This window comes from Barbatula barbatula (assembly GCF_947034865.1).
Source record: "Barbatula barbatula genome assembly, chromosome: 19".
NCBI lineage: Eukaryota > Metazoa > Chordata > Actinopteri > Cypriniformes > Nemacheilidae > Barbatula > Barbatula barbatula.
In genome coordinates this window covers 253,798-280,520 of record NC_136782.1, presented here as the reverse complement: position 1 = coordinate 280,520, position 26,723 = coordinate 253,798, and the positions used below count along the sequence as shown (strand labels likewise).

Below are 26,723 nucleotides of genomic sequence, written 5' to 3'. Positions count from 1 at the left end.
TCGCGAGACATGGCTTCAACTTCAAACGGTTTGGGCGGTGTGTTGATTTGTGTGTGTAATGTTACGCAGTTTGCGCAGATGATTATGATTATTCACTTACATATTCAATTCTTAGGCTCGTGAAACAGTCAAGTGAATAAACATGACAAGAAAACAACAGCAGATGGAAGAATGCGATTATTTCCCTACTTTATATTGCTACTGCTTTGAGCTGTCAGACTCCGTCGGGTCACGTGACCGACGCAGAGCGGCAGACGTCCCATGATGCACCGCGCGGCGTATAACGAATTCGGGTTCGTCTTCTCAGTTTACGCGCCATTTATGAGTGAGATTCGACTGCACGAGCGCACATCTGCTCTCGTTTTACTCGATAAACACTCGATATATGAGGATTCATTTCTGTGGAGCTTAATATCACATTTATAGCAAAGAGCCGTAAGTAAAATCGACTGAAAGCGAGGTAAGTGCGAAGATTTATTATAGAATACACCGCTACTTTACCTCAGATGGCGTTCATTCATTCATTTCACGTTATATCGATAAGTCACTCAAGCGCGGTCTTTCATTCTTTAGTGTTGCTTTAACCTTCATTATCCCGACAGAAAGAAACTTCTTTTTATAATAAATAAACGGAGACAAAGACAAACGTCTTTTATTTGACTGTCGTTTCCATTGTTATTGAATGTGTATTTGAAACGAACTCTATGGCCAATAGTTTGATTAGATGTTGTCTAGCAGTCGCGTCTGAAATGATGAAGCTGATATCACTCGTATGCTATCGCTAAAACATCGCTGTCAGTCGGTGTAAATGTTCCTCTTTGTTGGGTTAGTTACACGCGTGACGTTATGAGCTGTCACCAGCAAACACGCCATAGTTCAAATGCTTTCAGCGTAAAGTCTTACGTGCGCTATATTCACACGTCAGATCACGTCGTGTTGTTTGCTCCGAAGCGCGACATGTTGTCAACTCTGTTTATTCTCTTTGTGTGTTGACAACACGGTTTTACTGACACCGACCTTTCAAACTGTCCAGGTGCTTCGAATCATGCCTGTAAAGACAAGCAAGAGCTCGACCGCTGCTAAGAGAGCGACAGAGCCGCGGGATGAGTCCGACGATGAGCCCATCACAGCCGGCAGCGCCGCGAGAGACACCCCGCCGCCGCCGCCGCACGGTGAGACCCACACACACACACACACGAGATAAGACACTTACACACAGGGGAGACTTTCACAGCAAACAAATCACAATTATTGTTATAGAAAAAAACAAACCTAAGAAGGGTTTTACTTTAGTCATTTAGCAGACGCTTTTATCCAAAGCGACTTCGGAAGCAATTATAACAACATAGGCAACAAAATACATAAGTGCATCAAACTAGTCCATTAAAGCCCAGCACAGTATACAAAGCTAAGAATAGTGAGGTTAGTAATTTTTTCTAATAAGAAGAAAGAAAGGGAAAATAATTATGTTAAAATCAATCCGCGACATGTTGACGGAAGAGATGTGTTTTAAAAAGTCTGGTTCAGGCTGGGACGACCGGCTTCTTTCATCTTAAACCAGCTGGAAACATGACCGATACCCCTCTTAAACCAGCCTTCCTTCACACTTGACCGGTTAAATCCAGGCCGGGTGATTTTAAAACATACAATTCGATAACACAAAAACTGATCATAATAAAGATAAGCCTGTTCTCTACCTTGGACAAAACATCATTTTGACAAAGGAATGAATTATTTGTGTATTTTATTGCTTCTTCTGCTGAAATTCTCATAACTGTAACACGTCCCTGTTGTCTGATGAAAATTCTATGTTGTAATTTAAACAGTAAAATTGAAATATTGTGGAAAAATTAATTACAAAAATGATTGACAGAATATTTATGTATAATAAATTGTCCAGGACTGATTTTTAAAGACACGCAAATATATGTACATAAGTTAGATTTTATGTGAAGATGCACATTTACTAATATCTTTTAATTGGCTAACAAGTTACTTGATATTTTTCTAGTTAAAATGTAAAATTACAAGAGCATCATCAACTCGACTTCCTTAAAGGAATTGTTCACCATTAACATACATTTTCATGATAATTTACTCACCACTTTTGTCATCCTTGATGTTGATGTATTTCTGTCTTTAGTCGAAAAGAAATAGTTTTTGATGAAAACATTCCAGGATTATTCTCCATGTAGTGGACTTCAATGGACTCCAAACGGTTGAAGGTCAAAATGACAGTTTCAGTGCAGCTTTAAATTTTACCAGACGATGAATAAAGGTCTTATCTAGCGAAACCTTGATGCTCTCCTTGCTCTATTCTCTGAAGCGCGATCATTTCAATCACATCGCTTTTACATTTAAGAAAAAAGTCCAACTGTTAGTATTACTGTGTAATTTTTAGTTACTGTTTAACTGTTCTGCTTTGACCTATTCCTGGGTAATTTACAAGTATACCGTAAATGTGTCCTATGGTGTGACAGCACAAATTTTGTGAATAAAAAAACTACATATGAAGTTAAAATCACTGTCAGGTTCACTCAGTGCTAGTTCTTTGACGTCTGCTTGCTGTGTGTCAGCATTAAACAGACTCTCAGGGACAGAGATGGAGCAGTGATGTAGAGTTTTCAGTGCAGTTACAGTCTTTGTTTTGTGATGTTGTAGATGTGGCTGCGGGTGAGTCTGCTGAAGCAGTTGATAATCGCAGTCTGGAGGAGATTTTGAGCAGCATCCCTCCTCCTCCACCACCGGCCATGAGCTCAGAGCCTGGTGCCCCACGTCTCATGATCACACACATTGTCAACAGAAACTTTAAATCGTACGCTGGCGAGCAGATCCTTGGCCCGTTTCACAAGGTACAGCAACCAACCGTCTCTATGTCATTGTGTTTGATATCAAAGCAAGTGAATTCTTCTGCAAACAACTCATGCTACAGCTTTTCAGGTACTCAAAAATGACACCATTGTGTTCTGTGAAAGCTTTAGCTCGCATTTCTCCACTATCATGTTTTTTTGGCTTGTCAGTGTTCTCAATTAAATGGCTCATAAGCTTTTGGGGGAGTATGGGAAAGCAAGCTTTCCACTTGTAGCGCAGTCTGATATAATGCATAGACTAGAACAGACACCAAGATGTTGAGGCACCATCATGCTTCCAACATCTCGTGCTGTATGAAGAAGATGCGCCGGACGTGCAGTGTGACCAGCACTGCCCTGATGTCATCATCCATCTGAATGTTTTACTGTAAACATCGTCCCATGACTATTTGGTAGACATCACCCAACCTAATCGCTATTATACTTGAAGTTGTTTTTACTCAGAATTAACAGCTAATCGTTTTCAAAATGTACTGCTGAAATCCATTAATGATCAACCTCTACTTTATGACCGGCAGATAATATTAACTTAGATTTTCTTTTGTATTAACACTGATTTGTTTTTAGTCATGTCATTAACCTGCCATTGTCTTTCTCTGTCCCCTCAGCGATTCTCGTGCATCATAGGGCCAAATGGCAGCGGGAAATCGAATGTGATCGACTCCATGCTGTTTGTGTTTGGATACAGAGCTCAGAAGATCCGCTCAAAGAAGCTGTCAGTTCTGATCCACTGTTCTGATGTTCATCAGGATATCCAGAGCTGCACAGTAGAGGTGCACTTTCAGAAGATCGTTGATAAGGTAAACGTCTTCATCTCACAGCATGCAGACACGCCTATATAACACCTAAAATCAGATTGGGTTGTGACCTGTAGTCAGGAGATGCATGAAAGGAACCCTGTAACCTGATTTCTGCAACAGTTAAGACTTGCATCACATGATGTAAACTGCTGATGAACAGATGGCATTAACACATCTTCACATCCACTGCCTATTCGACCTCGAGAGTGAAAATCGTTGTTTTTTTCTTTGGATATTCCTAGTAGTTCTGCGTTATGTTACTGCAGTTGTGTTACAGAGATGCTCAAATTCAGATTTCTTAGGATAAATTTGTTTGAACACAAAACATAACTGAAACTGGCAATACTGTGTCGTTGTGTTAATAATGTGTTAATTGTGCGTTCAGGAAGGAGACGACTACGAAGTCATCCCCAACAGTTCCTTCTATGTGTCCAGAACAGCTGGAAAAGATAACTCATCTGCGTATCACATCAACGGCAAGAAGTCAACGTTTAAAGATGTGGGCACGTTACTGCGCAGCCACGGCATTGATCTGGACCACAACCGCTTCCTCATTCTACAGGTGATCATCACCTCTCTCTTGTTCGCGGTGTAAAGATTGTCGGGGTGATCTTCACCTCACTTTATATATGTTCTTCTCAGTGGTGAGTAAAAGCCCTAGACTGCTATAGCAGCGCATCATGGTTTTCAACGGTGAGCAAAAGGTGCAAACCATCATTTGCTGCTCTAGGATTTTAAGGGACTCTCAAACATTCATCTGGGCTGTGCATGAGAGCACAGGTCGACATCCACCTACTCTACCTTCCCCGCTTTAGCAGCACGTAAATATTGGCGTGTGTTAAAGTCAAGGCCAACCCCAATATTATGTGTGCTGCTTCAGTGAGGCGGGAGTGAGCCGCTCATCATCATTGGCCGTCCGTGTTTGTCATGCCTTTTACTTCCTGCCACGGTGACCGTAATCCACGCTTCACATCTGAATGGAGTGAACGCTTGCTCCACTTCACCGGTAGTTTAACATGTACGGTCTGTTTCATGTACCAGCACTCCACCCACTTTAAAATGGCTAACAACGCATGAAGACAGTGATATTAAACATTCATGTTCATTATACCCAACATTAGTTCAAATGAGTTGATGATTTAGTTCTAGTTATATCACGGCCTGTGGAATGCTTCAATTTAATTGGTGGATGAACGTTCCTAGGCTGTGCATTATTTTCAGTCAGTCAAACGTGCACCTATGAAGGAGTTCCAGATCAGTCGACCAAACAACAGTTCAATATCACTGTGCCTAGTTTAATCGAATGAGGTAGTTATGTAGCCTACTGTCCACCACTGAATAAAGATCTAACAACAAATGACAGGTAATATATATTGTCTGAGAAGAAATGACTATTAATATTATAGACAGCATGAATATTTCAACAACAACACCAGGTGGCAGCGCTGTGCCCACATGACACAATCAGTGGGTTAAAGATAACACTTAAAACACGAAAATTAAAGTTAAAAATACATCTGTGAAAGAGAAGCGGCCTTTAAATATACAGCAGCAAGCTTTCTATGGCACCTTGAGAACCACAGCTGGCACAACTGTCATGTTTTCTCTCCAAATGCTTTTCTGATATGATCTGGGGCTCGTTTCAGAGAGGATGTTTAGTGGAAACTCTGAGTATATTAACCCTGAAATGAGGGAAACTCTCTGTGTTTTCTGTTTCAGAATGTGAGGTTTGTCAAACCAGAGAAAGCGGGGTTAATCAAGCCTGTTTCTAATAGAGAGGTCACTTATACTGAGAGTCTGTAACCATAGTAACTGACTCTGTGAACCTCACCTGGTCAGGAGCAGGTTTTCTTTGGTAAACACATAGTTTATGTCCATCTCCTCCCTCTTTAAAGCTCAAGGGGTGTAACTCATTCATTCATGACACATGTTATGATCACACAGAGACCATCTCACTGACTAATATGTCAGATGTGCTTTCATAGAGGATCCTGTATGTGAAGAGGCTGCATTCATTCATAGGGATGAACTTTGATTTCAGGACAGCAGTTTAGGACTTGAGTGGAATTTTGGGCATCCTGTGCATTTTCTATTAAAACTGTACCTTTATTCTTCACAGTAATTGAGATCTATCAACATATACGTCATACATACAAACAATATATTTTTTTTATGTTTTATTGGTACATTTATTAATGTTAGTAAAGCCGCCATGTTGCTTTTTTGGTTATGTTGCCATGGTGAATTGTAATATCGGAGCTCCATTGATCATGGCTTTTAAGTCAATTGAACTTACTCAAATCAGCTGTTCTGAAACCAAAAGCTTAGTTTCTAATTTCTAAGTAAACTAACTCTGATTTCAAGGTTTAACTGAGAGCTGGTGGAACCTCCTTACTGAAATGAGCCCCAGGCTGTTGAATTCAACGGCCCGTCGCCAATTACTCCTTACATGTGTTTTAAGTGGAGTAGTTTTCTATGAGAACAAAACTCTTACGCAACATTTCTTAAACACTTTATTGTGTATTTGTGTACACCCAAAGAGCTTTACAACATGTAACACCATGTCTACACCGGATGCGACTCATTCATTGAACGCAGGGTTCTGGGTGTTTTGTAGATGTTTAAAGTTACTGACAGGCAGTGTAATATACTGGTAGTACAGTACAGGCGAGTTGAAGTCACCGTGAACCAGAAGTTGCGATCGATTTTACTTCTGGATTTTGATGCATTTCTGGGTACAATGTAATTTTGAATGAGAGAAAAAAAGGGCGTGGCATTTATAAGATGTATAAAAACAGTCGTTGCATTTTGAAATGAAATTGGCAGTAGACTGACAGTTGAAGGGGAGGGGTTAACGGATGCTCCTCCCAGGCCGTCTAACATACATTATTTAAGATGGATTTTTCAGCAATTTCAGATTTTCATTTTTAAATTTCACTGGGATGGCTCAGTGGCTGATCAAAGTTCTGTCTAAAACATGGACCTCCTCAAACTCTATTGTCAAAGGTGACTGAAATATACACATGGTTTTGGTTCAGTGTAAATGTACATGCGTTGAAGCCACTCTTAACACACAGAAGTTTTCATAATGTCAATGTAACCAAACGTCGTTGTTTAAGACATGTTTTCGTTGTGTGTTGAGGGTTTCATTATGCCGTAGATGATGCAGATGTTTACGTTTTGCTTGACTGGCTAAAATATTACACTACAGCAACATATGGTTCTACGTATCATCCAGGGGGAAAAGAACACAACACGCACACAGATGCCTATAAAGACACGTGAAATAAGACCAAGCCCTTAATGCTATTCTCTTCAATTAAGATCTTTCCTTTATCTTTACAATCATCTGTCAAACGTGTCTCATTGACAAAAATATTCCTGCAAAGAAAATACGAAAAAGGTGTGCACTCTAGAAAAGTGTGTTTGTATTTTCTTGACACCTAATAAGCTGAGAGAGTGTGTGGGGACTGTACTAAATGAACCTGTCAAGTCCTAAATCAGGCCTGATGCTGTGTGTGTGTGTGTCGTCAGGGTGAGGTGGAGCAGATTGCTATGATGAAGCCCAAAGGTCAGACAGAACATGATGAAGGGATGCTGGAGTATCTGGAGGACATCATCGGCTCGTGTCGTCTCAAAGAGCCCATCAATGTGCTGTGCAGACGCGTGGAGTTACTCAATGAGCAGAGAGGAGAGAAGGTAACACAACATCACCCGAGCAAACAGCGCACACGCGTGAAGCCAGTGAGAATGCAATACTGACATGGCATGCTGGACCGGTACTGTCCTAATAGAAGGATAGCGCTCCTCTAGTGACATTGTTTTGTTTGTGTAAAGTGTTGTAATCTTGATAAGAGAATGTGTGTGTGTGTGTGTGTGTGTGTGCGCACACAGCTGAATCGAGTGAAGTTGGTGGAGAAAGAGAAGAGTGCCCTGGAGGGCGAAAAAAACAAAGCTGTGGACTTTCTCACTTTAGAGAATGACATCTTCAAGAAGAGAAGCTTACTCTGTCAGTTCTACGTGTAAGATGAACACACACACACACACACAAGCTTTGTTTTGAGAATGCAGCTGTTTAAGTCACGCACCGCGTTGATTTCTCCTCAGTCATGATCTTAAACAGCGCATGTCCACGAAAGAAGCAGAGAAACAACAGATTCAAGAGGATACCAAAGATCTGAGTGAGAAGAGCAGTGAGCTGAACGACAACATGAAGCAGAAGAACGAGGAGCTGAAGACTGTGGAGAAGTGAGATCTATCTCTCTCTCTCTCTCCCTCTGTATGTGTCTACAAGTCTGCTGCATTGTGTGCTTGTGTGCTGTGCAGGAAGCTGAATAAACTGACAAAGTTCATCGAGAGTCAAAAGGAGAAGTTTACTCAGCTTGATCTGCAGGACGTGGAGGTGCGCGAGAAACTCAAACACACCAAGAGCAAAACAAAGAAACAGCAGAAACAGCTGCAGAAAGACAAAGAGAAGGTGAGACACATGTCTATCTGCCCTACACTGTCAACCATACCATTACATCATCATGTTCAGATCTGGTTAAACGTTGTGAAAAAAGATGATAGCAATACCATATGCAATATCTGCGGCAAAGATATTTCATGAAAGTGCCTCTTATACGATGAAACGTGTTATAAAAAATGTTATATATTTGCTATCGCTTCTGTCCCCCCAAAAAATATTGGAATCGAAAAGACCCGGATTCGATAAGCAGAATTGGAATTGCTAAAATTAAACCGATACCTAATCCTACAGATTTCTCACGACACATGCAGACAGATGATTTGCTGATGTTCTCCTGTCTTCTGCTGTAGCAAAGGCAATGTTTCCAAATAATATCACAACGATGTGCATTGCTTGAAATGTTTCAAAAATAACCATAAATAGTTTGTATTTCCTTTGATTATTTTAAAATAGTATGATGAAGAAATATATTTACAGTCCAAGCATGTCAGTGAACTACAGTAAAAATAAATGAAGAAAAATAAATAAACAAAAACAATAATCTGTCAATAATCGTATGAGTCAAGATTTTGATTGTAGTTCAAAACTATTATTTTTGGTAATCGAGTATTCCATTGATTGAGAATTTGGATATTAAGTACTTTTTCTTTAGACGGGTCTCTTAAAATGAACAATTCATTTGTTTCCTTTTTTTTTGCTGAAATGAATACATAATATCCCATTTAGTACCATATTTATTCAAAATGCAATATAATACAAATATATAAATAAGAAACATAAATGAAAGTAGAAAGAATCATTAAATGTGTTCATATCTTTATACAGCGCAGATGCAGACATATCCATGAGAATCACACGTTAAACTGTGCAGTTCATTCACTTAGACACACAGAACAGCCAGATGGCATGTTTAAATAACAGGATAATTTAGTTTTATGGACTCACTGCAGCCCGCAAACAAGTTTCACTCGCAAAACAGACGAAAACTAAGTCAAATAAACAGAAACAAACCCAACGACAAACGCACTTCACACGATCACATGTGAGCTACACTGGTAAATACATAATGTTATATTCCGCACTGTACAGCCCTGTCAGTAGGCACACCTTGTCAGCTGCTTTCAGCCTTTGGACATGACACGCGCTAGTCAGAAAGGAAATACTTTGCTGGCTGAAGTCCTTAAAGTTTGGTTTACACTCTGTTTGTCGCAGTCTCACACTTATCAGAGCAGAAATGAAAACCTCTGCCCTCTGTATATTTTCTGTAATTTATTCTGCAGCGTCTTCTGTTTTTACATAACATGTCCAGAGTTTAGTTGGCTGTGTGTCAGTAATAATGGTCCGCGGGGAAGCTCTGTGTGTACTGTAGTTAAATGGATTAAACGAAGCTTCGAGGCCTCTGTGTATTCAAATTACTCAAGGAATCGTTTCAGCCCTAATTTAGACTAAATCTTACTAACCACTCTTGCTAAATGGCCTGCAGACTATTACGCTCTGTGTTTTGAGTTAAGGGGGGTTTGTTACTTCTGTGTAGGGATGTACCGATCCGATACTCTGAATCGGATTTGGCTCCGATCCATACCTTTTTGAAAGGATCGGGTATCAGCACGACCGACCCATATCCGATACCAAATTACCAGCGATTGTTGAACGGGCAGCTGTATTTAAGTAAATAGAAAACGTTTGTTTATTTTGAGAAAAATTAATTAAATACTTTGAAATTTATTTTGCGTAATTGCCTGACAGGCGAGTTTAGCGGGGAGACCTTTCAGGACCCAACTTTATGCCTATATGGAAATTTACTTCAGCGCGTGAAATATTTCACGCTTGAAACAACAGAAAGCAGCACTGGAAGAGGTGGAAGTACTGTTGCACGTTACAATACGACACATTAAATCAAACATCTTCAGAAGCATCACGGAAAAGAATGGATTGAATGGATTCTGGTTACGCATTGCAGAGTGCTGTGCTACATGCTAAAGAGTTGCGAGGATCACACACAACAGCGTGATTTCAGCTTCAATCAAAGAAATGCTGAATGGTTGGAAAATACAGATTGTCATTTGGATGACTCCATAGCTTGATTAAATTAAATTTATTTCAATTACAAGTTTAGCACAGTGTTCTTAAAAAAGATGTTAGTCATACTGTGTATATTATTTATCCAAGTTTTGATGTATTTCATGAATATACAAAGCTTGACTTTAAGCAGATTAATTTAATGACTGTGTGAGTTACAGACATTCTAAAACCTTAAAAGGCCAACAATAACTGATATCGGATTTGGATCGGTATCGGACGATATTTGTAAGTTCAGTATCGGAATAGATCGGCAGAGAAAAACTGGTATCGGTGCATCCCTACTTCTGTGTCAGACCTACACCGTCGGCAACACACCATCTTTTGTTTATACTTGTGCGTAAATATTAGGGATGCTCCGATCCACCTTTTTTGCTTCCGATTCCGATACCTGAGATTCAGTATCGGCCGATACAGAGTACCGATCCGATACTAAGGTAAAAATTTTAAAGTGCACAATTACTTAATAAACTATGTGCATTGCTGTGCAAGACATCAGGCTCGACTTAACATAAATTTCCTGACCCCGTAAAACAAAATAACAAACTAATGATTCACAAATTTAGTAAATAGTTTATTAAACCAGCAAAACAAATGAAAAATAACACAAAAGTGTTCACTATCTTTGGACAAGACATTCAAAATTAAAGTGCAAATTAAGCAGCTGAATATAACAACAGCTTCACTAGCTTGATAAACGGGTATAAATAAATGGAAACAAAATCTCTTAATAATTTTTAAGAAAGTGCAAAAATAATTAAAAAATCAATTCGCAGTAAAGCAGCTGAAATTGAGCTAAAAAGTAATAGCTTTACTGCTTTCGATATTCAAAATAACATGAATCAGATCGTTTTAATGCTTTAGTCACTAAAGCAAAGTCCACTTAACTAAACTAAAGTTTAGTGAAAATAAAATTTAACTTCCAACACAGAAACAGATGAATAAAACACTAGCTTCCCTAGCTTAGTAAAACTGCACATGTTTGTTGCATTTAACGTGACATTTTGTGGCACAAAATTCTCATCCAACCAGTGTGCGGTTAAACTTAAAAGCGACACGTCGCAGCTCCAGATATCTGTTGTAAAACTCACCGCATTGACATCTTTAATTTTTTCGGATATGTGTTTGCAGACTTTTCGGTACAGTTCAAGGTAGAGATAAATATCAGATAAATATTTACGCTTCGGCGTGTCGTACTGCGGCTCCAGGTGGTTTATAAGGAGTCTGAAGCCATTATTCGCAACGACGGACAGCGGTTGCCCATCCATAACAATGAAAGCGGTGGAACTTATTGGCGTAGCTGTTGTAAAATAACTCCAAATGACAGATATTTTGGCTCGCTCCATGCTGTTCGCTGCTATATGTTCACGTGCACTACGTACAGAGCACGTTGCTAGCGTATGATGTCACACGTTGCTAGCGTATGATGTCACACGTTGCTAGCGTATGATGTCACACGTTGCTAGCGTATGATGTCACACGTTGCTAGCGTATGATGTCACACGTTGCTAGCGTATGATGTCACACGTTGCGCAAAGCACAGCCGCCCACGAGAGAGTTTAAGCGCCGGTGTCTCCATGAACTTTTACATCGTCTAGCACAAATTTTATGTCAGATCGGGTATCGGTGACAAATTGCACCGATACCCGATCTAGAATTTTATTACGTATCGATGCCGATACCCGATACAAATATCGGATCGGAACATCCCTGGTAAATATGTTCCTCTGCATATCAGACATTTTTCCTAAACGCATTTCATTTGCACATTGTGACTTGTTTCTGGGTTATTTCATTAATTTCTTATTTTTATTTATTATAAAGGTATATTCTGTTCTTAGCAAATTCTGTTAATTAATGTGTGATTGTTATTTTGAACATCAATGCACTTAACCACCTGGTGTCATCCACACAGCGCACGCACACGCGCGTATGATTCGACTATCAGTCGACTAAGCAAGACGTGACAATTCTGATTCGACTATGTAAATCCTTGGTCGGGTACACCTCTAATTATTACTCTTCAACGGAATAATAGACCACATGACAGACTCTGCCTCCCAGTCTGATCATAAAACCAACACAGACTAACATACACAATACCTGCTTAAAAAGTGACGCCTCATGAGAGCGCTCTCAGCAAAGAAAACCTACACTAGCAGACAGTAAATATAGATTCACCAGCGAATAAACTATGAAGGATATGAAGGAGACTTTGGTTACAAAATGAGAACTTCAAAAATCATGTGTTTTTTTGTGAGTTAGCTGTATTTATTTATTATGGCTTAAGTCGAAGCAAACCAACTGCAGTTTGATTGATATTAATCGGAATGTACAATTGTAAAAATAATACAAAATGCATCTCATTTTGGAACCAAACTCTTCATATTAAACCGGTACAGTGAAACTTAATGTTTGGAACTGACCATAGTAAATTGACCATTTATCTGATCAAATGTCACTGTTATGCAGAATAACACTAGCTTTCCTGTATCTCGGTGGTAAGAGCATTGTGTTTACAACGCAAGGTTGTGTGTAGGATCCCAGGGGATTGCAGATACTTGTGTATAAATGTATAGAATAATGCAATGTAAGTCACTTTGGATAAAAGCATCTGCCAAATGTGTAAATGTAAAAGCAATTCTGCAAAATGTTGAAAATGACCAGTCAAAATCAGTTGTGGCCTAATGGTTAGAGCGTTGGGCTTGTGATCAGAAGGTTGCCGGTTCTAATCTCAGTGTCAGCAGGTCATGACTGAAGGGCCCTTGAGCAAGGCGCCTTACCCCTGATTGATCAGCAGTAATGTGACACTGTATAAAACTACTTGTAAGTCGCTTTGGATAAAAGCGTCTGCCAAATGAATAAATGTCAAAATCACTCGTCTCAAATAAAGCCAAGCAACATAAACAACTGTGCACAACGGTAACCAGAATGAACTGAGGAATTCTTATTAATCATAAATGACCTGCAATTTAATGATCAAATAACTTCATAACAAAGTCTTCCTGCTGTTGTTTTGAACAACGTTTATCATCTTTTAGTTTTTTTATCAGCTTTTCGATCGTTTGATCCAGGAAGTCAAGTATATATATCTAATAGGGAAAATCTGCGATTTTCTATGAAATATGTGATGATAGTTTGGGTCTTCACAGAGGATCCTGAGGGTTCACTACTGACAATCAGAGTCAATGCAAAACGGAACATGATGAATTATTCAATATTGGGACAGCATGACCCCGTGTTTGTAATCTGATGGGCTCATGCGTCACACATGTACCTCATGAGACTGTGCGTGCTGTGCAGCTGGAGGAAGTGAGGAGCGTTCCCGCCAGCAGCGAGCAGGTCATCACGGAGACGTCTGCTCGGAAGGAAGAGCTGGAGAAGAAGAAGCTGCAGGAGGAGCAGAAGTTAGCTCAGGTGATGGAGAGTCTGAAGGAGGAGACCAGCGGCCTGCAGGACGAGAAGGAGGTAACATCACACACATTGATCTTTCTGTGTTTCCCACAGGATATTTGGGATGTCATTTGCGTTGTATTTGCTTTGGCACCTCAGACCCGTCTGGCGTTTGCTCTCTAAACCTTCTGTATTATAATACAGTATATTGCCCAGTGAAACTGTTCTCATGTACATATTTTCTGGTTCTGTTGTCAGTTTGGATTTATAGCCAGGAAAGCAAGACCTCACGCTCGCAGGGCTGTATTGGTCGCATTTTCCCGCTGAATAAATGCTAAGGTTTATCGAAAAAGATCCTAGATTTCTGAACTAAAGTGGCTAAAGCGTTCGGAAAACTGGCTAAATCTGTTGGTAGATTAGTTACTATGTCAACAACGCTGTTTTTTTTGGATCCAGTCCATGACTGGAAGACGCTTTGCCCAAACACCAAAAAACAGCATGGAGATTTAGTTTGATGAACGCACACTTGTTTTCTCCTGCAGAAGAGAGAGCAGGAGCTGCTGGAGTTGAGTAAAGCGGTGAATGAGACACGCTCGCGCATGGATGTGGCTCAGTCTGAGCTGGACATCTATCTGAGTCAACACAACACTGCTGTGAGTCAGCTCAAACAGGCCAAAGACGCCCTGCAGGAGACTGTCGACATGCTGAGAGACAGAAGAGCCGCCATCAAAGAGCTGAACATCAAGATACCTCAGTGTGAGAAACAGCTCCAGCAGGTGTGTGTGCGCGTGTTATCAACAGATGACACAGAATGAGGAATGAAATGAACATGAATCGTGTGTGTGTGTGTGTTTCAGGACGAGCAGGAGCTAGTGCAGATCTCGGAACAGGACAGACAGAAGACGTTGTTAGTTGGTGATATGAGACAGAAGGTGGCTGAAGTTAAGAGCTCTCTGTCCAGCAATCGCAGCAGAAACAAAGTGCTGGATGCCCTTATGCAGCAGAAACGCTCAGGAAACATCACAGGAATTCTGGGCCGCCTGGTACGAACACACAATCACGGCTCTCTCACACACACACACACAGAGCGCTGATGTCACGTCTACTCGTGTTTCTCAATAGGGTGATCTGGGTGCTATAGATGAGAAATACGACATTGCTATCTCCTCCAGCTGTGGCTCTCTTGATAATATATTAGTGGACACCATTGACACGGCACAGAAGTGTGTCTCCTTCCTGAAGAGCCAGAACATCGGCGTGGCCACCTTCATCGGTCTGGATAAGGTAACGATTCGTGTCAGGAGGCTTTCAGCACATTTTGACTGACTTGAACGCTGCAGAGCTTATTGATGATAAATGATGACTGTAATAGCTAAGAGCTTAAGACAGAACATGGAAAATGAAGGTTCTTGAATCTGAAAACCCGTTCCGTGTTGTTCAGATGAAAGTGTGGCAGCAGAGCATGGGCTCCATCTCCACTCCAGAGAACATTCCTCGTCTCTTTGACATGGTCCGTGTGAAGGACGAGGCCGTGCGTCCTGCCTTCTACTTCGCCCTTAGAGACACCCTGGTGGCCAGAGATCTGGAGCAGGCCACACGTGTGGCCTTTCAGAAGGACAAACGCTGGAGGGTGGTCACGCTGCAGGGTCAGATCATCGAGCAGGCCGGTGAGTCCCTCTTCAGCTGATGTTTTTAGTGATGGCAGTGAAGAGTCGCTTGTGAGCTGATGTCATCCGTTCATCAGGTACCATGACGGGAGGAGGAGGACGCGTGATGAAAGGTCGCATGGGCTCTTCCGTCTGTGCTGATGTCACTCAGGAGCAGGTCAGATGCCTTGACTCTCTGATATAATGCAAATCTAGATCAGTCTCGTACAATTGATAAGCGTTTATTGAACATTGTTGCAAACGTCATTTCAAGTTTGTGAAAGATTTGCTGCATAGAGACTTAAATGTCTGTCTGTTTCTCATACAACGCTTTTGAAAGATATGTTGAAGTTATAAGAGACGACCTGTGTTCCCTGAATTTACAATGATGGTTCGTGCGTGTCTTATTTTTTTGGTGGAGAGACGCGTGTGGTGTGAAGGATAAACGTGTGTCTCTGTGCAGCTTGATAAAATGGAGAGCGCTCTGAATAAAGAGATGACACAGCTACAGGACTGGCAGCAGAGGAAACTTCAGCTGGAGGAAAAAGTGCACAAATCCAGACGTGAGCTGAGAGATATGAAGAATACACTGGAGAAATACAGCGCCAGCATTCAGGTGAGAACTAACATCATCCTCATCAAATAAAGTTTCTTCATTCAGCTCATGATGTAACGCGCTGGTCTTTCAGAGTCTCGCAGAACAAGAACTTCACCTCAAAACTCAAATTAAAGATCTGGAAGCCAATGTCATTTCAGCCGCTCCGGATAAAGTCAAGCAGAAGCAGTTGCAGAAATCTCTTGAGACGTTCAGGAGAGGTATGGCCTACACGTGAGCTGTAGTACAGCGCTATGAAACACCTCATGATACTCACACGCTTTGCTTCTTTGTCACTTGAAGACTTTGATGCGGCATCCAGTAAAGCGGGGAAGGTGGAGGCTGAGGTGAAGCGACTGCACGCGCTCATCGTGGACATCAACAGTCACAAGCTGAAGGCCCAGCAGGATAAACTTGACCAGATCAACACACAGCTGGACGAATGCTCCTCGAGCATCACTAAAGCCCAGGTGGCCATCAAGACTGCTGGACGGTCAGTTCGCTGCTTGGTTTTGCCTCTGTCTTGTGTTTGTAGTTTTATTGTTAAGGTAAAGCGCACAAAGGAACATGTAAGGTCCATCGCTTTGCGCTTGTAAAGATGTTGTTTTGTTATGTGTCAGTAATCTGAAGAAGTGTGAGGAGAGCGTGTCTCAGCTGGAGAAGGACATCGGAGACAATGAGACGCTGATGGAGGAGCTGACGGAGAAGCTGAAGAAGCTCGAGGAGCAGGCTGGAGAGATCATGCAGTCATACCAGCAAGCCGAGGTAACAGGGCACAAAAAACCTTTTGTCGTGTTTCATTTTTTGAGATTGTTCTTTATCTGGTAACCGAACAACATTGAACTACAGATTTGTGTTTCAATATTCCGTGTGTGTGTGTGTGCTGTTGTAGGAGGCCCTGCCTGAGGTTCAGGAGCAGTATCGGGCAGTGGTGCAGGACATAAAGACTCTTCAGGAGCAAGAACATGCTCTACAGAAAGAGTCTCTGAATGTACGACTCAAGGTGGAACACATCAACACGGCCATCACAGAGTGTCAGAACAAGATCAAACACTGGGAGAAAGAGGTACGCAACACAACACTAGTGGCACGCTCTCGATTTCAGTAGAATAAATCTGTAATGAGTGCTAATGACTGAAGCACCGGCTAGCTTACGTCAGAGCAAATGAACGGGGTCAGATGTGGCCTTGTGGTTAGAGCGTTGGGCTTGTGATCAGAAGGTTGCCGGTTGGAATCTCAGTGTCAGCAGGTCATGACTGAAGGGTCCTTGAGCAAGACACCTTACCCCTGATTGCTCTGCAGTAATGTGTCACTGTAAAAAACTACTCGTAAGTCGCTTTGGATAAAAGCGTCTGCCAAATGAATAAATGTAAATGTACGCGGTTCAGTGGAGATGTTTGTGTGTTGCTCTCAGGCCAGTAAACTGTCACTGCACTCTATTGATGATGGAGCACCAGCAGAAGAGCTGTCCACGCTGAGCCCAGATCAGCTGAAGGACATCACTAATCCAGATGTCATCAAGAACGAGATCGCTCTGCTGGAGGACCGCTGCGCCAACATGAAACCCAACCTGGGAGCCATCGCAGAGTTCAAGAAGAAGGTACACTCGCACGCACACAGAGCTGTCAGATGAACCCTTGTTTGTCATCAATGAATTGCAAACAACCCCTATGTGTATGTGTGTTGTGCAGGAGGAGTTGTATCTGCAGAGGGTGGCTGAGCTGGATGAAATCACCACACAGAGAGACCTTTTCAAGAGAGGCTGCGAGGATCTGCGCAAACAGAGACTGCACGAGTTCATGGCCGGGTTCAACATCATCACTAATAAACTGAAGGAGAATTATCAGATGCTCACTCTGGGAGGAGACGCTGAGCTCGAGCTAGTGGACAGTCTCGATCCCTTCTCTGAGGGCATCATGTTCAGGTATGATGTCACATGACAACTATAAAATCACCCAAATGTCTAGGAATTAAGTAAATGTGCTGTAAGAAAACAACATTTTCATAGAGTGACTGCTTTTTCATGCTGGAGGATTGCTTTATGGTTTATGTTAGTAAACGATGATAATGGTTTAAAGCAGCATTCCTCAAATCCCATCCCTGCAGAGTTGAACTGGAACCGTGACCAAACTCATGCACAGGTGTGTTCCATCAGGGCACTGTGTGAGGAACCCTGGTTTAAAACATCCCAATTCTGCAAACTGGGTTGAAAAAGCCTATATATTGTCTGAGGTTGAAGATCTTTGTGTGTCTGTGTAATGTCAGTGTGCGTCCTCCAAAGAAGAGTTGGAAGAAGATCTATAATCTGTCTGGAGGAGAGAAGACGTTGAGCTCTCTGGCTCTGGTGTTTGCTCTTCATCACTTCAAACCCACACCGCTGTACTTCATGGATGAGATTGACGCAGCGCTGGACTTTAAGAACGTCTCTATCGTGGCTTGCTACATATACGTGAGTTCTTTTGTCTCTTACTGTGCGTTCAGACCGCCGCCATCGAGAGCGTCAGAAATTGGCTGCCTTGCCAACAACGCTGTAGAAAGAGTCTTGGGCGCTCTGACGTAGGTCGATATCTAATCTTGTATTTAAAAGGGCCGCAAAGCAAACAATCTTGTTGATCTTGTGCAGACTGGCCACAAGAGATCGGTGGAAAGAGCTTTATTGTTAGCATGAAATTCCCACTTATTTATAGAAAATGTATAACGTTAATGCACATCATTAGCAACTCACCAGGAACACAAACAATCTCAGACACCTTGGTCCACCCATCATTTTTTTAAATGTACGTCCCAGTACGCAAACAGGGACGCATCGTATATGTGGTCGGAACCAAAGTTTTTACTTTGGCGTTCTCTGGAATCTTGCTTTGGACTTGTACATTCCGATTTGTTGCTGCCAAACCGCATCATAGCTCTTTACCATAAAGTTGACTTCATTTAAATTCTCCTTGACACCCTCAACAGCCAAGATGCGCTGCTGCTTGTAGAGGTCGATCCGATATTGGATTTTGCCGATATGATAACCAAGTTGGGCAATAACTGCCAATAACCAATAAATTAACCGATATTTTTGACCATTTACTAAATTCAAACACAACCCTCATAACAACTCACAACTCATTCTCTGAGCTCAAACATAACACAACAAAGTTGTTTTGAACTTTATTACAAAAGTAGAATACAGAATTAACTAAATAATGTCTACTTTTAAGTAGAAAGAAAATATAATAATATATTATTAAATATGAATAATATCAACTGACTTTATAACTGCAGAGCTTGCGCTGTATAAAGAGGACAAGCAGTTTGTGACGTGTGTCTGCGCAGCTCGTGTTGAATAAAGACGTGCCTCACTGTAATATAACTCTTTTATTGAATATTTAAATTTGTTTGATGATCTGAAGCATTAAAGTGTGACAAAAATCCGTAATCAGGAAGGGAGCCAACAATTATGTTCTCGCGACTTTGTTTCAATGTCAATATATTTATTAGCCTAATGCAGCAGAAGCTTGATCGTAGCGTTATATATGATAATTACATATATGATTTACAAACGCAGCAGTTTACTCAGTGACAGCAACCAATATGCAAGCTTTGCGGCGTCAGATCAAAATGTGAATGCAGGGTTGAACTAGGCTCGGATGAGTGACAAATCCTAAGTGGTGACATCACTGCACGCATTCGATTAGCATGATTCTGAGCGGTTTTAGTTTGAAAGAAATCTATACAGATTGATGTGTGTGTCTGTGTGACAAGCTTTAAATTACATTTGAATGTTTGCCATGCACACAATGCACGAATATACCTGCTGTGAAGCCATCCCTTCACCATTGCTGCTTTTATTTTAAGAGCCTCGACAAGAGACTGTGAGAACATGAGTGTGTTTGACCTTATGTTGCGCTGTACAGACTTAACAGCATATGACACAAAAGTAGAGCATGAAAGCACATAAAGCGCACTCAAGGTATTTTAATGTTCTACTCCAGTCGTTCTCAATTCAGTTTTCAATCTGATCGAATGTTACATGTCCTGTCAAATGACAAAATTCAACTAAATTACTATCGGACTGGCCGTTTTTATTCTGATTGAGATGTTTACAAGAAGCGTGCGTATACAGCAGAAGACAATGTTATCTGACCAATTTTAACATTTTTGCCAATCTCTAATGTTCTTTTCTAAACTTGACCAAATGATTGCAGGAACAAACCAAGAATGCTCAATTCATCATCATCTCTCTGAGGAACAACATGTTTGAGATGGCTGATCGGCTTATTGGCATCTATAAGACACACAACACCACCAAGAACGTGGCCATCAACCCCAAATCTATTGTGCTGAGAGAGGTGGAGACCGCAACCGCGTGACCATGACTTCAAGTCTGTATAAACAAAATCATTGTGAGTGTGTGTAATGTCTTTATATGATCACTTGTCTTCTGTCAGTATGCACTCACTTTTATCTTTTTAAATAATGACTGTTTTATTTACTACAGAATAAATCTCTGGAAATATAAGCTTTTTTATTGCACTCAAGTATTTTCTTTTAATAAAACATACAAGTTAAACTGAGCTCCAGAGATTGTGGTGCTTGTGCTTCTTTAATACAAGTGTCCAAACTCAAGTTTCACAATAGAGTGGTGTTGATCAATAATTCACTTTATTACAAATGTTCAAAATAATCAATAATTTCTGCAGTTCTCATATCATTAGTTGAGGCAGTGCAGTACGGTGTGTTTGACCAATGGAACTGTTAGGCTGGCTTCACAAGCTCTCGGAAATTGTATAATTTCTGCGTTCGAGCTGGATTTATTGTTTTTGGCAAAAACAGCTGATTCATGCTTTCATGTTGTTACTGTCACTTCAACATTGGTAGCCGATGTACAGTATCCTAATATGTATATAAATCTTTTCTGAAGCAATAAGTGGAACAACTGCTTTCATTTCAAAACACTGACTGCAGTTACAGATTCTTTGACATTTAACCTTTAATTTGATTAACAAATGAAAGATGTTCTTCCAGTGCAAGCCAGAAAAGTTTTCTTACTAGCCACAAGTCTAACAGGTCTGAAGATGGCAATATTTTGTTCCTAGATGTTTTGCTAATAGCAGTAAGTCAATGATCATGACAAACACATGACTGTACTGGATTTAGTCTGAGCAGTGTTTCCACCAGATCCGTCACAGCACAAATCCTTGTTTAAAGTTTTGGGTATCAAAATTACTTCCCAGTGGGAAATATGACATCAGAGGGCATTCATGTTCCATTTTTACCTAGGAAACTCAAATTTCCCTTAATTCTGAGAGCACATATAGGCAGCATTGCTTCATCTTGAACTAGAGAACATGAATACATGAGCTCACACTGTATCTGCGTGAATGTGGGAAAGCATCATGGGTAATGTGATGTTGAAAGCTGCAGCACACAAATGATTTTAGACTTGCACACTTTCCTTTGATCACTGATGAAACAAAGTTGTGTAAGGTCATTACTGCGTGTTACGTGTTGTATTCACATTAGTGTAGTATGTTGAGACCGGTGAGGATCTGTTGGTAGGTGTTTTGTCCTAGAGTGTAAATGTAAGAGATGAGATGTGTGTTAATGTTGCGTAATATACAGCAGAGGTGTGTCTCTATATCATGAAGCTGAGGTGAAGCAGTGATTCCTGATGAAACGAAGAAGCCACACACCAGCATGAGCACAAACAACACAAGAAAGACTGAAGAGTACAAGAAGCGCTTCTCATGTTGGTTTTGTGCGATCTTCACCGAGCATCTGTGTGGATGACAACACAGGATGTCAGGAATGGGTCCGTCTCGGAGTTCTCTGACAGTGACACGAGTCCAGTGTTCCTTGATGAACTCCTCTGTTCGCGGTGCGATATGAAGACGGGGTACCTCCGGCAGGACGATCAGGTTTAAAGCGTTCACACGTGCCCTCAGCTGATGCACCTTCTCCAAATAAACTAGCGGCCATTCTTCTTCCTCAATACTGGAGCTTAGAGATATCAGCTCCCTCTGCTCCGCCTGCAGTTCCTTCAGCTGCTCGATGAGCGGATTGTACGTCTCCGCCAGCAGCACGCTCGCCCCGTCGAGAGCTCTTATAAACAGATCCCGCTTCTCAACGAGAATCAGCTCGAGCTCCTGGAAGAAATGTGCTACAACCTCCCGGTCCTCCTGCACGAGACTCTCGCTCCGAACCTTCTCCTGCCGTAGACGCTCGGCCAGGCCGCTGATCTCGTCTCCTTTCAGCCCCTCCAGCAGCTCAGCTCGAGCGCCTCGCTCCTTTACATAGGCACTCTGGAGGTCATCGATGGCGTGGCCTCGATGTCGTCCAACCGTGAGGCAGAAGCCGCATATGAGTTTGCGATCCTGAACGCAATAGACGTTTAGAGGCTGCCCAGGATGTTCGGGACACGCAGGAGAACGGGGCCGGCCATCACGTTGATATTTCTCTATGATGGCACGCAGGCAAACGTTCACCGGGAGTGCATCCACTCCATTACTCGGCAGCTCCGTCACGCTGCGGCAGTTTGGACATTTGAGCGGCAAACGGAGAGTGCGCCAGATGGATGTGGTAATGGAGAGCTGAAGCACGTTGTCCAGACAGCTCTTGCAGAAGGTGTGAGAACAGGGTAAAACTCTTGGGTCACTAAAGAGAGCATAACACACCGAACATGTCAAATCCTCCTCCAGATTCTCCATAACAGCTGCTGAAGACAAAAGATCAAATCATCGTTACTGTTTCAAGAAAGAATGAGCTCCTCTCCTGTCTGCGTGTCTGAAGAATGTCCTGACCTGAGAGTGAAACATTCAGCTGGATCAAAATGATCTTGAAATGCCTTGACTTACATAGAGTTCAGGGAGCAGTGAAGCAATAAAACTACTTAAGTCCGTTTTTCAAAGCAAAGCTGCGTTTTAAATGATAAAGAGGCTAGTTTTCAGGGAATCGTTTACAAGGACTTTTAGAATGGACTGTGAAAAATGGTACAAAGTATTTGATATTTTTGACAGATTAAAATTTTACATTTCTGCATGAAATTTTATTATTTCTGGGTGCGTGGATGCATGTTAAGTCCCCGTGAACCCGGAAGTTGCGATCGCTTTTACTACCGTATTTTAACGCACTTCTCAGTAAAATGGAATTTCGAACGAGAAAAACAGTGGGCGTGGCTTTCGTCTTTCTCTGCGATTGGATTGGATGCATAAAAACAGCCGTTGCATTTTTAAGTGGCACTGGCAACATACTGACAGGTGAAGGGGAGGGGTTAACGGATGCTCCGCCCAAGCCATCAGGAGAGTCATCACAGGACAGAAGTGCAATTTCAGATTTTAACTGGAGAATATGAGAGCGCATGAATTTTAAAAAGAGATTGACCCATATTGATATAACAAATAGGTCTTGTAATTGATTTCACTGGGACTTTAAGGCGTAGTATAAGTGCTCAGGAAAACAGGGTTTACTCCACAGGATTATAATGAAAACTTTCTTTATTACTATCTATCATATTTGGCTAACAATGCATGTCTCTATTGTTACGGTTTCTCTTAATAGCTGATGCTTTTTACTGCTTGATAAACAAATGATTTGTGTTGTTTATTCAGCGAAAACGTTTGCTTCAGTCTCACACAGGTGTCACGTGATAAGCAACAAACCCAGCGTCCGTTTTTATTTCATGTAACTTTATTAGAAGGATTTTTCCTGTAAGTGCAGGCGGTGGATAATATCAGATGACGCTCAGTGTAAGTAAAAAAACTGAAATATATTTGAAGTAGTTTGTGATGCAGAAATAAACACACTGACCGTAAACCGCGAAGGATCCCAAACTACCACTTCTCCACGGACAACACGCATGCGCGACTCTCTCCGCCAATCACAGCCCTTGTTTGATAAATCGCCCAGTGCAACAAGTTGATCAACTTGACACGAGAAATGTGATTGGTGTAAAGTTGCTCTGGAAGAATACGTCACTGGTAGAATGTTCTTTTATTTTCCGTTCTCGTTTTACTGTTAATTCATGTTTTATTATGTAATGTTAACTTAACGTTTAATAAAGCATTACAAACATTTTCTATGTTGTTTTCTAAACGTTTATACTATTCCAAGTCCATTGTGTGAAATATGTCTGGCATTTAAACACAAACACTGTGTAACGAGACAAGGGGGAACAAGGCCGTTTTAGTTCTTAAATGTTCTATTGTAATCACTAACGTTTACATGAATGCATCTGCCAGACACATATATCCAATAGGGCTGTTATCACAATTATCAAATCATCGTCTCAAAGCAATTATTTCACATAATATCAACAATTACTGAACATCTTTAGAAAACAAGGGTGATCCACTATCCTTGATCTGCACTCACTGTTACATTCACATCACTTAAGTTCATGAGTTCACACTTATCAGAATTGTGTATCATTTCTAAATGATTTGTTCATTATATTGAGCAAACAGAGTTTTTAACCCTTTGTTGAACTAGTTTATTGTAAAGTCTTTCATCAAGGACCCTTCTACACCGCTCCACTCCACTGTGTGCTGCGCCACGCTGCCCCTTCCCAAGTTCATTCTCAACTTATGGCAAACACTGGTGTGTGTTAAATAGTGTTACAAACATTGGTGAAACTTCAGATTAATGTTTAACTGTAGTAGTCAAGGGCTTACTTAAAGGTATAGCTTAGATAACTGAAGTGTTTCAGCTGAAAATGTGTGTTTTAAACATGGGACATTGTCGTTTGTAATTTCATTTATTTGCTGATCTTCTGATACACATTATATTTGCATACATTATAATGCATCAGTACATAATGTGTTGCACACTACATTGAACGAAGACAATATTAAAACAAGTCCACAACACCATCCCCACAGTCCACTTGTGTGGATATAGATGCACCACCAGACATAGCTACCCCGCTCTGGCCAAATGCCTACTGGATTTCCACCACCGTATGTTTCTGAAATCTATACTTCTACACCTTCTAGTCCCTTGTATTAAGGAGACCATGTGCAGTTTGCCCCTGAACCAGACTTTAATGTGGGACCAGGGTCCAGGCCCCCATGCAGCAGAGGACCTCACCCAAGCTTTTTTCTATGGCTCAACAGGACCTCCCCAGTGTACTGCCAACTCCTGCAATGATAATGCCGCATTTAACTCCACAAATTCAAGGAAACTGAGAAACGCGGATGGATTTTATAAAAGAACAGGAGAAAGCAGTTTATGAACTTACATGGGGCTTAAATCAACTTCCTTGAAACACTCTGCTCAAATCACAGACATGGCCGCCAAAAGGCTTACACCAGAAACCCACCAATGCAATGCTCAGCCTTGAGGCTCCAAGTGAAAATAAGAGATGCAATCTACAGGACCTTTAGTGCCTGTCCAAACGTTCACACGTGCCCTCAGCTGATGCACCTTCTCCAGATAAACCACTGGCCATTTTTCCTCCTCCTCACTAATGGAGCTTAGAGATATCAGCTCGCTCTGCTCCGCCTCCAGTTCCTTCAGCTGCTCGATCAGCAGATCGTACATCTCCGCCAGCAGTACATTTGCCCCGTCAACAGCCTTCATGAACTGAATGTGCTACAACCTTCCATGTTCATATAGTGTTCCTTCTGCACAATTGCATCGATCATTTTCATCAACCATGTCCAAGAAAGGGAAGCTTGATTTTTCCCTTCTAAGGCCTTGAGCATGCTATGTCCTGCCATGTCAGGTTAAGGTCTTTTAATTGCGTGAGATTACTCCAAAACGTTCTGTATACTTTTGTAAAATGAACATTATACCACAGATCATTTGTGAGCTGAACCTCATGTCTGAACCTTAGATGAAACATTAGATGCCACAACTATACGCTACTTCCTTAGATGTTGGTGTTTGACATTTTGGAAAGTATGTACTTCTTAAGTGAAATGAAAAGTGTGTATTTTTACTCTTACTTGAGTATATTTCCAATCGAAAATCTGTACTTTTACTTCGTTCCTTCATTTTTAAATATGCTTTATAAAATGCGTTGTTTATTTCTTTTTACGGGCATTCCCGAGTGATTGATTGTTTTGAGTCGATTCTTTTGAAAGCATCAATTGAATAATGGGCAAAACTGTCTGAATAGGTTCACGAATCAGTTGAAATGATTTGTTCAGCTCTGAATCATCTGAAGCGGCGGATCACTCACTTCTTCGTAGCGCGAGACTTAACACGCAGAACACAACGTGCGGATATGAATCTATATCTATACAATCAAAACTGCAAATGTGTCATATTGTTCACTATATTTTATACAACCGGGGTTGCCCAAAGTGCTGTACAAGCAAATTACATAAAATGAAAACAAATACAAATCAGAACAAAGGAAACAAGACAAAAAAAATCAGAGCAAAGGACACAAGCACTAAAGAGAGAAAAAGCTCATTAAAACCAACAGATAATAAACACACTTAACACATGTCCGGGCCCGGTCCTCTCTCGTCATACACTCCTGTCGCTCCTCTCTTATGCTTCCTGAGCTCCTCCGTGAGAGATGCGAGACCGTTGCACAAAGCTTCATCACTCACGTGACCGGCCTCGCGCCTATCCCTCATGGCGCTCGTCCCACCCTGCTCGCCACAATGACAAATCATGACTTGGAAACGTGCCATGAGCATCCTCTTTTCTTGATCCTTTAATCAGAACTGTTGCTTAGAGATATGAGTAATAGTACGTTGCATGAGATGGGTCAATTAACTTAAAAATCCCTTTTATAAAATAAAATAATTCCACCAGATGGACCTTCTATTATTTTTTCGAACATTCTCTATGTTAGACCCGGAAGACCTATCATTTCATACAGTCATTTGATCACGATAATATTGAGACAATTTAATTTTGCTATTGCGATAT

At 41.3% G+C, this 26,723-nt stretch overlaps 2 protein-coding genes across 3 annotated transcripts; one reads left to right on the top strand and one right to left on the bottom strand.

The window, feature by feature from the left end:
* Positions 1-8: 8 nt before the first annotated feature.
* Positions 9-20,471, top strand: smc4 (structural maintenance of chromosomes 4). Of its 2 annotated transcripts, none has more exons than XM_079481182.1 (24): positions 9-37; positions 1,034-1,172; positions 2,662-2,852; positions 3,479-3,670; positions 4,056-4,232; positions 7,205-7,369; positions 7,565-7,692; positions 7,778-7,918; positions 7,997-8,147; positions 13,521-13,685; positions 14,153-14,386; positions 14,468-14,653; positions 14,733-14,894; positions 15,052-15,277; positions 15,355-15,434; positions 15,720-15,872; positions 15,946-16,072; positions 16,155-16,344; positions 16,472-16,616; positions 16,744-16,917; positions 17,266-17,451; positions 17,543-17,775; positions 18,117-18,300; positions 20,045-20,471. In XM_079481182.1, exons 2-24 carry the CDS (start codon positions 1,046-1,048, stop codon positions 20,207-20,209), a joined length of 3,882 nt encoding a protein of 1,293 aa, XP_079337308.1. In that variant the 5' UTR covers positions 9-37; positions 1,034-1,045; the 3' UTR covers positions 20,210-20,471. The 2 variants fall into 2 exon arrangements, with proteins under 2 accessions (XP_079337308.1, XP_079337307.1); XM_079481181.1 differs by lacking the exon at positions 9-37 and adding an exon at positions 221-460.
* Positions 20,472-20,475: 4 nt separating this feature from the next.
* trim59 (tripartite motif containing 59) lies at positions 20,476-25,376 on the bottom strand (the record flags this gene model as incomplete). Its single annotated transcript, XM_079481953.1, has 3 exons — positions 20,476-22,493; positions 23,646-23,668; positions 25,209-25,376. The coding sequence occupies 3 exons, from the start codon at positions 25,374-25,376 to the stop codon at positions 21,359-21,361; spliced, it is 1,326 nt and encodes a 441-aa protein (XP_079338079.1). The 3' UTR covers positions 20,476-21,358.
* Positions 25,377-26,723: the final 1,347 nt, after the last annotated feature.